This window comes from Leguminivora glycinivorella, chromosome 13 (assembly GCF_023078275.1).
Source record: "Leguminivora glycinivorella isolate SPB_JAAS2020 chromosome 13, LegGlyc_1.1, whole genome shotgun sequence".
NCBI lineage: Eukaryota > Metazoa > Arthropoda > Insecta > Lepidoptera > Tortricidae > Leguminivora > Leguminivora glycinivorella.
Genome location: NC_062983.1, coordinates 7,265,224 through 7,279,981, shown reverse-complemented (window position 1 = coordinate 7,279,981; position 14,758 = coordinate 7,265,224). Strand labels below are relative to the sequence as shown.

The window sequence follows — 14,758 nt, the reverse complement described above, 5'->3', positions numbered from 1 at the left end:
ATATCACGTTTACGATACAAGTGCGGAACAGAGGAAACAAGTGATGCGAATCTCCTTCAAAATTTTGACACAGTGAGGTGAAATACTACCTACTAGGTAACTAATTTGCGCACTAGTGCAGTAAAAATAGGACAAAAATGCACAGCATACAACACACCGTATAGTGAACAAACTTTGAAACTTGGTCTACAAGTGCATATAATTCGATTTGTTTACAAGTTCTACAACTCCAAGGTGCGCATTAGCTGCCCCGCAAATTGCAATAAATTCACACTTCTTAGAATAACAATTACCCATTTTCAGGCCAAGAAAAGTTGAAAACTAATTACATGAAAAGGAACTTACAGTTAAGAAAACTGTTTGTTTCCGAACAAACAAACAAACGCACAAGCAGACTTGGCTTGACTTGACTGACCGAAACCGAAGCTTACAATAATAATCACTATTTTGGATTCCACCGTGTAGAGATTATCGAAACGGAAAAAAATTATGTGTGGCAAAACCACAAAATAACAGAATTTAAAAAGTGGCAAAGTCGTCCCTTTAGAGTGCGTGCTCACGGGCGACGAAGTTGCTCGGCGACTTACGTATTTGTATGAAAAGTTGCGTCGCTTCATAAGCGCACTTTCATACTAGCCCATGGTCGCACCCTCTTAAAACACGGAAGTATAATATATCAGAGAAAAGGCTGACACTACAATGTTGCTATTTTATAAGTTTTCCCTTTTTTGCCAAACACACAAAATAAAAACAATGATGGGAACATGAAAATAACTAACTAGGAGTGAATATAATCAAAAAATACAATTTTCACTATAATTCTAATGGTTGGGGGTTGGGGGCCTTGTCCATGCCCCACCAGAATTTACGAAAGCACTACGGATCGTAAAAAAGATGTCTTGAACATCTCTGTCAATTGACGTGTGATGTGTCAGACTTACGTCAGTGGTGTCAAAAATGTTCGCCGAAGAAAGCGATCTAAATAGATAATTAAAACATTTTCCGATGATTCCTCTCAATGGTAGTGCCTTTTTAAACATAATGCCAGCAAACTAGTAATATGGAGAGCGACACTGCAGGGTTCACCCTGCCCCCGGCGCCCGGGGGGTTGTGCTTCGATCGAAACGATTTCGTCAAGGTACACTTCCTTTTTAATCAGCAATAAATTCCAGTAGAATGATAATAGTGTTATGATTGTGTCTGGAATTTGTTTGGGATTGTTTCAGACAAATTTCTCCGTGGACAACTTCCTCGCAGAGCACCAGAATGTGTCTTCTTTGGAGACTATGCGAGATGACCTGGGCGCTTATTTGAAGGTGCTAAGGCTGGCGATGATAGAGTTGATTAACAAGGACTACGCTAATTTCGTCAATTTGTCGGCGACACTCATCGGCTTCGACAAGGCCATCGCTAAAATACAAACGCCTCTAACGCAACTCAATGGAGAAGTCTTGGTAGGGAAAATGCCTTATCTTAATTGAATTGATCGCGCCATGACGATAAATTACTACTTACCAGTACTGTATGTACTCAATTAGTTGAATTAACAAAGAGCGGTATTTTATTCCCTTTAAAAATTGACTGGCTTCACCAAATATAATTTTTATTTTATATCTTTACAGGGTGTGAAACAATGTCTAGATGATGCCATGAAAGAGCTATCTATGTGGCTCAACCAAAGACATGGTCTACAGAAGAAAAAACAACTATTAAGATACTATAGTCAAACTATCAACAGTTTGTCCACCTTGGAAAATATTTTACAAGATATTTCCAATAAGAAAAAACATGAACAGATTGCATTAGCGGACCGGGCAGCCATGCAATACAATCAGTTGAAGTTTTCTATCTCCAAATGTGAGAGTTTAATCAAATCTGATCAGAAAACACAGTTCAACAATATTGGAGGAAAGCTCATTCAACATTTAAATGATCTGTTATTCATATTCTGGAATGATAGCGATGAAAATAACATGCTTAAAGCATTATTAACACTGGCATCTTTAGACAGAGTGACAGAAACAGAGATGCTTGTAAGAAAGCAGGCAATAGCTCCGTTGCTGCAGGACATTATAAGTGAGCCAGCGTTACAGCGAAGCAAAGATGGTCTCCAAGGAGTTTATGAACGAATCTTAGCTTTACTAGACACAAAACTGAAGCTTCTCCACTCTGTAATGGAACATTCCAAGATGTCTTTCCTTGCTAAGCAGTATAGATTCTTAGTCAATTGTTTTTGGTGCGAGGTAGAGAGTAGGCTGGAAGTTAATTTGGCATCTATATTTGCGCCTGGCAACCCTAAGATATTCTATAGGCGATATAATGAGAGTGTTCAGTTTGTGAGGAAGCTGGAGGAGTACTGTGGAGACCCGGAGATGGTGAGGCTGCTGCATGAGACGGCGGAGTATAAGAACTTTCAGAAGAGATGGAATTTGCCTGTGTACTTCCAAATAAGGTTTCAAGAAATTGCAGGTAACTATGAGAATGATACACATGCTTATGTGGCATGATGACCAATATTGAGTCTCGTCATACTAATTTGCTACTTATCAGTGGCGGAGCGTCGATACAACTCGATTCCCAACGGGTTCCCTAAAATTCTCTAGTATCTGTAGAAGTCCATACAAAACAGATGCCAAAAACCCCTCCAGCTTTACCAACGAAAATTTTCACGCCCCGCCACTGCTACTTATATAATTATATTTTCATATTTCACTATGAGCATATTTTTATTTATTTTACTATGAGACCTACTTACTTAAGGTCAGAATCTAGTGCCTATCCATGCTAATTCTAAAAATTATGTTGCTGAGAAAGTATTGCAAGTTCTTGAACAAATCTAGGTCACTATTGAAAAGAAGAATTTTTTAATGTTATATTAGAACTTTTTGAATACACTCATTAAATAAACCATTAATTTTCAGGTAGTTTTGAAGCAACACTACAGAGTGCCCCAATAAAACAAGAGAAAGATGGTTTGGTGCTAAAAGAGACCTACAGCTGTTGGGTCGCCCTCCAGCAGTGCTGGTCGGATGGGGTATACATTGAGGCTCTAGCTCACAAGTTCTGGAAGCTGTCGCTGCAGCTGCTAGCCCGGTATTCCACTTGGTGCTGCACTATCTGTACCCAGGTATGTAATAGTTGACTCTTTATGTATAACAGACTATGGTAACTGAATTGTTAAAAGTTAACGCATGACGAGACCATATTTTACCCCAATAACACTGATTAGAGACTAGAACGCCATCCCCTTCAGAAAAAGACTTTGACTTTTAATTGTATGTATTCAAATATTCTTTTTAAATTTATTAATCACTAGCTTTAGCCCGCGGCTTCGCCAGCGTTAAATTCGAAAACAGCGGAATGCTCCATACTAGAGAATTGGCGATTTAAGAAAACAAGAATACTTTCAAAATACAAATACAAAATACAAAATCATTTATTCAGCAAATAGGCCACGGGGGCACTTTTACATGTCAACATTACAGAGTATTCATTAAAGTTAAACAAATGAAATTAATAGAAATATTAACTAAAAATATTAATCATAAGCAAAGTAGCTATACACTGATATAGAATTAGAGATGTATAAAGTCTCTAAATGTCATATTATTACTAACTATAATCAATACATAAAGAAAGTGCAAACAGATACAAAGATAAAAGAAATCTATAATACTTCAATAGTTGTAAAAGACTGAATATTACAAGTAAAAATATTATACTTAATCAAATAATCCATGGAGATGTATAGCGTCTCCAAGAGTCAAATTTTATAAAATTAAAATATTTAAAAGTAAAAACCTTTGTCAAATAATACAAAAAAAAAAAATACAGAAAATGAACAGCTAAATTACACATTTCAAGAGATGTACAAGTCTCTAGTTGTCAATCATTAAAGAACAAATCAAGTTTACAAATAAGGGCCAATCAAGGTTACAAATTAAGTTTAAAAATATAATCAAAATCTCAGAGATGTATAAGGTCTCTAAGTGTCCAAAAAACTAACATTAACTTAATGAAACGACAACAAGGTCATTAAAGTAAGGAATCTATTTTAAAATAAAATATAATCAAAATCTCAGAGATGTATAAAGTCTCTAAGTGTCCAAAAGCTAAAATTAACTAAATTAAACGACAACGTGATGGTCTCTAGTGTCATCCTTAAGACATTACTTACTTAAGTTTAATTCTTACAAGAACCGAATGTAGTGTCTCGCAATCCGCTCAAAAGTAAAGTTAAATAATCTAACAAAACATGTGGCCCAGGTAAGCTTGAACAGACCAGTCTCCACTTTCTTTAAATAACATATATTAACGAATATAGAAAACTGACACCGGTAAGTAAAACGTGAGCAATATGACAGAGAACATACAACTAGCTCCATGTGGCTATTTCGGGAACTAAACTTAGAAAAAATAAAGTGCTGTCTATGACAGCTATTACTTTCAGCCAATATCAAATTTCAATATTTAATATAGAGATGGGCCGAATATTCGGTAAATATTCGGTATTCGGCATATTCGGCAAGTTTTTCAATGTTCGTATTCGGCCGAATAATTCGGTTGCATTGCCGAATATTTACCGAATAAACAAAGTAAATAACTAATGAAGATCTTACGTATTCCACTGGATAATAAGCTCCTATTTTAGTAGCTTTTTAAGGAACTGCTAAAAAGAGAGAAACCTATGTCAAAATATAAATACAACTAGCTTTTACCCGCGGCTTCGCCCGCGTACTAAAATTATTCTTATTCAAACGTATATAATAATTAAGATTTTCATTTGGATCCGTAGGTTTCTCTGTAGGTACATTTGTCTGCGATTATTTCGATTACACATAATACTATTGTTTTTAAAGAAATGCTTGCAATGATTGTACAAATGTTACACATCGACCACAGCGTAGGTAGTAGGTATGAGTAGGTATGTATTCTATATACGCTGGGGAAACCTTTATAAACAACCCACATAGCCGTATTTCGACACTAATGGTCGGTGAGTAAAAAGTACTTTCTTAAATTATCCCTTACAACAACGATCCCTTCCCACTGAGCCGCCTGCTTTTTACACTGCCTAGATACCGATTGCCGACCGATTATCCATATCCCTCTAACGATACCCATATTATCCCTATCCCTGTCCCTGTCCCTGTCCCTGTCCCTGTCCCTGACCCTGTCCCTGTCCCTGTCCCTGTCCCTGTCCCTGTCCTGTCCCTGTCCCTGTCCCTATCCCTGTCCCGGCCCGTCCCGGCCCGTCCCGTCTCGTCCCGTCCCGCCCCGCCCCACCCCGTCCCTGTCCCTGTCCCTGTCAAATGTTAGGCAGTGAATTAAAAAAAAAAACCTTTCTTAGTGCTCTTCTAATTTGAAATCTCTTGAACCAGAAGTAAACATAAAAAAGAAATCCATATGGCTATTTTTGATGTTTAAACCCCATTGCACCACAACAAAGGAAAAGGTATTTCACTTCCGCCTGGTTAGATTTTAAAAGCGTTGTCATTATCGTGATCAGCAACCCAAAAAACCATAAAAACGAGCCATATTGGTTTTTTGACTATCACCCTCTTTTCACCCTTTTAGGGGTAAAATTTTCAAAAAACCTGAAACATGTATTTAGTCATATGTCTTTAGGAATCCTCCTGTAAAGTTTCGAATAAAACAGTCAAACTAATCTTGTTTCCCCATACAAACTTTGAACCCCCATTTCACCCCTTAGGAGGTGAATTTTGAAAAATCCTTAGTGCTCCTCTACATTATATAAGGAACCTACGTGCCAAATTTGAAATCTCTAGGACCAGCGGTTTCGGCTGTGCGTTGATATGTCAGTCAGTCAGCCAGTCAGTTACTTCTTTTATATATTTAGATTTAGAATGTTCGGGAAAGTTCTTATATTTTCTAGAATGTTCTAGAACGTCCCAAAACGTGTAAAACTTAATGTTGTTAATTAGAATGTTCTAAAAATTTCTGAAATGATCTAGAAAAGTCCAGGATGTGTGTAAATGTTTTAATCGATATGGAATGTTCTAGAAAGCTCTGAATACTTCTGGATAAATGTAGAAATTTCTGTAATATGTAAAGTTTAACACATTTTGGAACGTTTAACACATTTAGAACATTCTAGAAAATATTAGAACTTTCCAGAACATTCTATATCAACTACATTAAGTTTAACACATTTTGGAACGTTCTAGAACATTCCAAATCAACTACATTCAGTTTTACACATTTTGGAACGTTCTAGATCATTCTAGAAAATATCAGAACTTTCCAGAACATTCTATATCAACTACATTCAGTTTTGCACATTTTGGAACGTTCTAGATCATTCTAGAAAATATCAGAACTTTCCAGAACATTCCATTCAGTTTTGCACATTTTGGAACGTTCTAGATCATTCTAGAAAATATTAGTACTTTCCGGAACATTCTATATCAATTATATTCAGTTTTACATATTTTGGAACGTTCTAGAACATTCTATATAAAAAACATTCAGTTTTACACATTTTGGAACGTTTTAGATCATTCTAGAAAATATCAGAACTTTCCAGAACATTCTATATCAACTACATTCAGTTTTGCAGATTTTGGAACGTTCTAGATTATTCTAGAAAATATTAGAACTTTCTAGAACATTCCAGATCGATTGAAACATTTACACAAATTCTGGACTTTTCTAGATCATTCCAGAAATTTTTAGAACTTTCCAGAAGTACAGATGTATAAGTACAGATGCACTTACCCACATTTTTTATATTGCCTGACACATTTAAAATTATATTGCGTGATACAGAAGTACAGATGTGCAGTACAGAAGAAGGACAAATATATATTTTTTTAACATTTTCGCCACCCACAGCCACCCACTTCCACCCACCGCGACCAAACTCCCTTACTTTCATCTAGAGACCAAGGGGTATTCACCACGCCAACGGGGGGTTGATTGGAATTGATGGTGATAGAGAAAACCCCGGACATACGTACATTAGCGTTAGCATTACACATACGTATATATATATCTATATCATTATATATATATATATATATATATATATATATATATATATATATATATATATATATATATATATATATATATATATATATATATATATATATATATATATATATATAGATTGTTTTGTCAAAAAGTTCAAAAACCGTAGTTTAAGAGTTGAGAAGAGCTCAGAGTTGTTTTAACTAAGTTTAAGTTATCCTCTAAATGATAAAAACATAGTTGTAGTAACATATGTATTACCAGTTTTATCAATCATTTAATAGTTATCATTCCCGTTGTGTATATTAATTAATCAATCGTTTAATGAAGGGTGCTTTCCACAACAGCTAAAGATGTCACTAATTAAACCCATACACAAAAAAGGCAATGTTCTTGACGTCAACAACTATCGGCCAATAGCACTACTGCCCACTCTATCCAAGATTTTTGAGAAGTCAATGTGTACTAGAGTCTATAAATTCTTAGAGAAAAACGTTGCATTACATGACGACCAATATGGATTTAGGAAAAACAGATCTACTACCCTTGCAGTAAGCAAGTACACGCAAGAAATCATGGACATTATCAACAAAAAATGCGTTGCAGTAGGACTTCTGCTAGACCTCACCAAGGCATATGATAAAGTTTCACACAAAATTTTGCTTCAAAAACTATACGGATCAGGTATTAGGGGAATCGCTTATGACTGGTTCAAGTCATACCTAGACCACCGATCGCAGCTTGTACAGATTGAGTATCTCGACCCTTCGTCTGCCTATTTGCAGACTGTCCGCAGTGATGTTAAGGAAGTAAGCGGATCTATCCCCCAAGGAAGCGTGCTTGGCTGCCTGCTTTTCTTAATATACATAAACGACCTTCCAAAAGAAATCGACGTTAAATGTACCCTATTTGCAGAGGATGTTTCCCTCCTCTTTGAATTCAATAGCAATGACGATTTTAACGCGACATTAGCACAAACCTTAAATAAAATAAACCATTGGATGAATGACCACAATCTTAGCATAAATTCTGATAAAACAAAATTAATTCAGTTTTATCCTTACCAAAGAACCCCTTTACAACTAAATCTAACGCTAAACAACAAACAAATTGAAGAAGTAAATAATTTTAAACTTTTAGGTGTGACAATCGACAGCAATTTGAATTGGAAAGCCCATATTTTAGATATTAAATCCAAATTATCCCGATTCCAGTACGCATTATTCACACTTCGTAAATACTCGAATTTTGCTGCAGCACTTTCTGCGTACTATGCTTATGCACATTCTTGGCTGCGATACGGTATCGCAATGTGGGGTAATAGTACTGACGCACACGACTTGTTCGTAATGCAGAAAAGGTGTATACGCATATTAGTTAATAAATATAATAATGAAAGTTGCGAGCCTTACTTTTCAAATCATGGTATACTTACGTTACCATGCCTTTACATTTTTGAACTGGCTATGTTTGTAAAGAAAAATATGCATCTATTTCAAAAGCAGCAAAATGAACGTTTAAGAAATAAACTGCAACTGCAACTACCTGCACCGAAATTGGAACTATTCCGAAATAGCCCTCAATATGCTGCTGTAAAAATCTATAATCAACTTCCAAATTACATTAGGTCAGAGGAGAACGACAAAAGCTACGCAAATAAGTTGAAGACATTTCTTATCAATAAAAACTATTATACTGTTAAGGATTTTATGAATGATAATGACATGACATGAGCACTGATTAATTATACCTATTACTATTTTAATACTATGAAATTGATTATCACATTCGGTACTATTTGTAATAATTAAAGTATGTTGCTAATAATAATGATGTTAGTATTTTAATAATTATGTTCATATTTAAAATTTTATTCATTGTAATTCTTAATTAATTTTAATGATATACATGCACATATGTATTAGCACATAAGTTAATTTTAAGATTTAAATTGCCATACCCATCTTGGGTCCATGAGGTACTGACTATTTCGCATGTAAAAAACATATTGTAATTACCATGGTGCAATAAAGAAAGAATAAAGAAATAAAGAAAGAATAAATTAACATTCCCTTTAAAAATATGGCGTAACCGAATATTCGGCCGAATGTTCGGTTCGGTAAGAGCTGAACCGAATGTTCGGCCGAATATTCGTATTCGGCAAAGTCCATATTCGGCCCATCTCTACTCCATACAAACTTCCACCTCCCATTTTAGAGAAGTAGCCTATGTCACTTTCCATCCCTTCAACTATCTCAACTTAAAAAATCATGTCAATTCGTCGCTCCTTTTTACCGTGAAAGACGGACAGTTAATAGACACACACCCTGTCCCATTTATAATATTAGTACCTATGGATCTGTAAGTTATCTCATTTTGCAGTACAACATTTTGATTTACTATTCTCTTCTACAGAAATCTCCAAAATTAGAACCAACCAGTGTAAATAGAACTCTAATAGACAACAGTATTAGCATCTACGTCGACACGCAAACGCTCCTCCAAAGGCTACCGCAGTTCCTTCAATCTATCGAACATAAAGTACCTTGCCAAAAGGATATACTCCGAAATAGTTTGAAAATCACAGAGGCGACACTCCAAGGAAATAGACACAAGATAAAAGAGTCTATAGTCAACGAGATGTCCGATTATTTTAACATACAATTGAAGCAAGTGAGTGATATACCGCGTTTGTACAGGAAGACGAATAGAAGTGTGCCGACTAAGCCTTGCACTTATATAGATGTGGTTAGCAGAGAGGTGCACCAGTTCAATGAGAGCGGAAGCCAGCGGCTAGATAACGCGTTTATGCAGGAAATATTCGCGGCGCTGTTCAATGTTATGACGGAGTCGTAAGTATCCCAGTGTCAATGTCATGTACTTAGTTATAATTTATAATAGCAGGTACCTAACTTAGTACAATACAGTATACAAATAAAATGATTAAGTGTGAAGGGTTGTAAAGTCTAAATAATAGACAAATTGATAGGGTTATATATCATAATTAATATAATTATCATAAAACATTATGACACCATCTACTTCAGCAGTCAAAAGAGAACCTTAACATGAACTGTTACATTGTAAAAAACACAATGAAATTTTAGTGGACGGGCTCAATATTCCGATACCGTTCACTAAAAACACTTTTTATTATCGCCACAGACGATATATTATATTATTCATATTCATATTCATATTCATTTATTCATAAAATTAACAATTTTACATGTCAAAGTTAAATTATCATAATTAGGGTACAATACAATATTACATTTTAAAAATATTATAATTATATATATTTAATTATCAAAGTTTTCCTAGGAATAGATGTTAAATGTTACTTAGAATTACTATGTTAATGCATGACTCAGAATGTGCATTGACGTCATATGACTCATATCATTAACTGTGTCTATACATTATGTACATTATGTTACGTTATGAAATACTGAATGAACGTAGCAATACCACTGAGTTGATAAAAATATATATAAATAAATATTATAGGACATTCTTACACAGATTGACTGAGTCCCACGGTAAGCTTAGGTACCGGTCACATCAGAGCGTCGCGTGTCTCGGGGCGCGCAACGGACGTCCGCGCCACGCCACCTGAGTGTAATTCAAAAAGCGTCTCCTCAGTACATTTTGTATAGGAAGGACGTAAGGCGCGCGACGCTCTGATGTGGCCGGTCACTTAGGAAGGCTTGTGTTGTGGGTACTAAGACAACGATATACATAATATACCAGTGGCGGGGCGTGAAAATTTTCGTTGGTAAAGCCGGAGGGGTTTTTGGCATCTGTTTTGTATGGACTTCTACAGATACTAGATAATTTTAGGGAACCCGTTGGGAATCGAGTTGTATCGACGCTCCGCCACTGTAATATACATAGAAAACATCCATGACTCAGGAACAAATAACTGTGCTCATCACACAAATAAAAACCTTTACCGGGATTCGAACCCGGGACCGCGGCGTAGCAGGCAGGGTCACTACGCGCTAGGCCAGACCGGTCATCAATCCGGTTATCAGACTAAAGGCGGCTACTCACACACCTGCCGCAGGAGCAATTCCGGTTGCTTCTGCGGTTGGGACAATTTTGGCTGTCCTCTACACACACGCCTGCCGTTCAGTCTGCAAGCGATAGTCCCTCTGAACGCACGTCCTCGAGAATGCCTCCTGTACTATCGAAACACCGAAGAATTGGCATTGCCTTGGGACTTTCTGTGGTGTATTTTTTTTAATTTTTCAATGTTGATTAGTAGTATCGTTCCCGTGTTCCCGATATATATCAAGCATTAATTCGAATGTCTGATTCCGTATGTCGCGGTTAAATAATTGTTTGTGTTTTTTATCCCACATGTAGGGCAGGTCTTTATAGACATCAATTATTCGTGTCCTCCACTTCGCTCGGTTGTTGCCAATGAACTGACTATGGAATTGGCCCAATCGTGCTACACACGCGACAACCCTGCAGGGCGGTTGGTCCAATCTAGGGAGCAAGGAAGTGTTTGGGCTCCTGCCGGCCTGCCGCAGGTCCAATCTAGGAAATCGCTCCTGCTTGCCTACACACGTGGCAATTAAGGGTCATCCCCACCCAAACACCCTAGATTGCTCCTGTGTGTGTGAGTAGCTGCCTTTAGGGCCAATTTACACGGATCGGTATGTCCATACATTGCGGTATTTGGTGTGCCGAATTGTAGTACGTAACCTAAACAGTCCGCAATGTAACTAAAATCGCATGCGAGCTTGCGTGCTATGTAAATGGGTCCTTAATAGTCCTTATTGTCTTTAGCTGGATACAGAGATACTCAATAAGAGTTAAAGATGTAGGTATCTTGAGGATTCAGTTTGAGCTCTGCAACTTTCGCTCTTAAGAGTTCACTCGAAGAGGCATTTGGTACCTACGAGCATAATACTTATTTGTATAATAAAGTCAATTAGTGGTACTGATGGACCTATGTACCAATTTTTTTCAGATATTACAAGTACGTAGAAGACGTCCTAACCTCTGTTCAAAAAACAGAAGACTCCCTAAGAAGACTGAAGCAGATTCGCGAAAAGACCGCCCAGCGGAGCAGCGAGAGCTCAGGACCGACTGACGGGGAGAAAATCCGCCTACAACTCAGTGTTGATGTGGTGTCCTATGGAGCCCTAGCGAGAGCAATGCAGGTCGATGTCAGCGCGTTGCACAAGTATAAAGAACTTAATTCTATGGTCACGGAAGCTGTAAAAAGTATAGATATTAAATGATATGCACATTTATACGTTAATCCTAGATTTTCATTTATAATATAACCCCTGTAGCAGAAGGATAATTTGAAATGCGTACTTTTAAAGTTAATAAGTTCAGAAACAGAATCAAATAAGTAAAAATGGATATTATTGGCACAAATTGTTTATTTTTGTAGTTTTCGCTTCCCAACCATTTTACTCTCAAATGAAATGAGCATATCAAATGTCCTATATCCTTTTGTCCAAGTTTCATTTTATATTAAAGGGAGTAAGGAAGAAAACCATTTCTTTTAACATAAACATGTATTTGATCAGAATAAAATTGTATGATTTGAAAAAATAGAAACCATTCACTTATCACTTAAATTATTAACAAGATAAAATCTTACTAATACTATTTGTGTGGAACAAAATATGTTAAGATTGTGTTCGGTTTAGCTTTGTTCATTGTTCGGGGGCTACTCCGCGCCACGCCGGAGCCCGAGGGGTTCTTCCACATGGCCGTCAGCTCCTGCTGCATCTCGTACGGCAGCGCGCTGAACACCTCCTTGTCTACGTCGCTGGGACAGTTATCACAGCCTCCTTCCGCTACATCTTTCATAGTGTCTGAGTTGTCAGACATATTATCTTTAGCTGGACTCGCTCTAGGTGTTAAAGATCTATCCCGAGAATTCAGTCTGAGCTCTGAAACTTTCTCTAACTCTTTAGAGTTCAGACGTAACTCTCCCACTTTCAGCTTGCTTGGTGATGCTACCTCACCTTTAGATAAACATCTTCTTTTTGCTATCCAATTGACTTTTTTGGGCTTCTTAGGTGAGGGTTCCACTTCCGCGTCAGACAAATCGGTTGTTGTGCTGCTGCTAGGAGAGGGAGCGGAATAGTCCATGGATGAGACTGAAGTGTCACAGTCATTTTGCAAGTTAAGTACTGACTGGACGGATATGTCATTCATAAGGTAGTTGACAATGGAACTCCTCCCTGTCATGCGTTCCTGGAACTTGGTAAATGCGAGCCCTACTAATGTCAAATGGAATGGTTTGGACAAGTCAATGAGTTTGTTAAATAATCTCATAATGATACTTAGGAGTTTCTGCTGCCCTGCTGGAGTGACTGCTAATGAGCCGTTGGATATTGTGAAGATGGATGGTGAGATTTGACACTGTCTGGATTCCCGGTGACTGCTAAGTCTCTTGGCATCCTTCTTCCTCAGAGTGACTCGGAGCGAGACAGGAATGCGACCATCCTCCCTAACTAGCACCAGGAGTCTCTGAAGCAGAGCAGAAAATTTTTCCTCCACTTCACTCTTAACACTAACAGTCTTGAAGCTGTCCTCCAGCCCTATACTCTGAGGCTTTCCGGACTGCTTCACTGGAGTATTGTCACTCCCTAAACTTAGGCTCTTCAGTCTAACAGCCATGTCACTGTTAAAATGCTTCTTTAGAAAGTCTAAAGGCACGCCCTGTAAGTCCGCCACTGTAATAATTTTCTGTGTCACAAGTGCTTCTGAGGTCTTAGAGCCGATACTTGGAATGGAGCGTACGCTCGGCAGCGAGGACATGAAGCCCTCTGCATGTTCTGGGAACATGGTTGTTTGGTCATTAGGCTTGTGGAGTGGACAGATTAGCTTCGCCAACAGTTTGTTATGTGCAATACCAGCACAAGTTGTGAAACCTAATTCATTGTATATTCTTTGTCTCATTTCATTTGCCATTTGTGATGCTAATTTCAGTCTCATGTGGCACCCGCAGGCGCACTCTGTCGTCGGCTCCTCGTATACATGTCCAGGCACAGTAATATTGTTCACATCTGCACTTTTTAACTTCTCTTGAACTAACTTTGTGACATCTATAAAGTTTTCGTCCATGCCCAATTTTTCTACGGGACATTTCCAACTGGTCAATAGTTCGAATATTTTGTTAGAAGCTGCCCTGTAATTGGTGAGATCCTCTCCGTTGACCAGCTTGATGTCGGGGCACATCTTGAGCGCCTCGTTGACGAGCATGCACTTGTGCACGCCGCGGCGACGCGCCTCGTAGTTGCTCGTGATCACGAAATTCTTCTGCTGCACCCCGAGCGGCACCGACCGCAGTTCCGGACACCTTAGCATCTCCACTTGAGCGTAAAAACAGTCGATGTCGATGTGTATAATTGTACGCGGGTGCTCGTGCTCGCTGTCGGTGTAGCTGGAACTACTGCAATCCATGATTCTGTGGAATAACAAGTAGTTTAGTCATAATTTGCATTGTTCCCGACTTAGCAGTACCTGTTGCAAAGTAGTTCATTCGACAGAAACTAACCTGTCGTCCATGACTTTTACATTGAAAGATGCTGTATATTTAGGAGTATATAAATATCAAAAATTGTTCCGAAAATATTGTTTTTCTTTCATAAAATACTAAATATTGATATTTCCAATGAGACAGTCACGACACATCAACAGACGCAGTGTTGTCACTATTAAAAAAAAAAATTTGTTCCGTTGTGATTTTTACGATTTCCCCAGAATTTTAATCAACTTTTGTTTG

General features: G+C 37.6%; 2 protein-coding genes across 2 annotated transcripts; one reads left to right on the top strand and one right to left on the bottom strand.

The window, feature by feature from the left end:
- Positions 1–936: 936 nt before the first annotated feature.
- Positions 937–12,271, top strand: LOC125232584 (conserved oligomeric Golgi complex subunit 2). The gene is made up of 6 exons (XM_048138311.1): positions 937–1,138; positions 1,227–1,454; positions 1,623–2,469; positions 2,922–3,127; positions 9,409–9,845; positions 11,978–12,271. The coding sequence occupies exons 1-6, from the start codon at positions 1,061–1,063 to the stop codon at positions 12,249–12,251; spliced, it is 2,070 nt and encodes a 689-aa protein (XP_047994268.1). The 5' UTR covers positions 937–1,060; the 3' UTR covers positions 12,252–12,271.
- A 248-nt stretch (positions 12,272–12,519) lies between these two features.
- On the bottom strand, positions 12,520–14,671 carry LOC125232586 (DNA polymerase iota-like). The gene is made up of 2 exons (XM_048138312.1): positions 14,531–14,671; positions 12,520–14,440 (listed from the first exon to the last, which is right to left on the bottom strand). Exons 1-2 carry the CDS (start codon positions 14,539–14,541, stop codon positions 12,628–12,630), a joined length of 1,824 nt encoding a protein of 607 aa, XP_047994269.1. The 5' UTR covers positions 14,542–14,671; the 3' UTR covers positions 12,520–12,627.
- Between the last annotated feature and the right edge of the window lie 87 nt (positions 14,672–14,758).

Coding starts and splice junctions, on each gene's coding strand:
- LOC125232584 (XM_048138311.1), top strand. CDS start 1,061: ATGGAGAGCGACACTGCAGGGTTCACCCTGCCCCCGGCGCCCGGGGGG. Junction 2,470..2,921: donor AAGGTTTCAAGAAATTGCAG/GTAACTATGAGA, acceptor ATTAATTTTCAG/GTAGTTTTGAAGCAACACTA. Junction 9,846..11,977: donor TTCAATGTTATGACGGAGTC/GTAAGTATCCCA, acceptor AATTTTTTTCAG/ATATTACAAGTACGTAGAAG.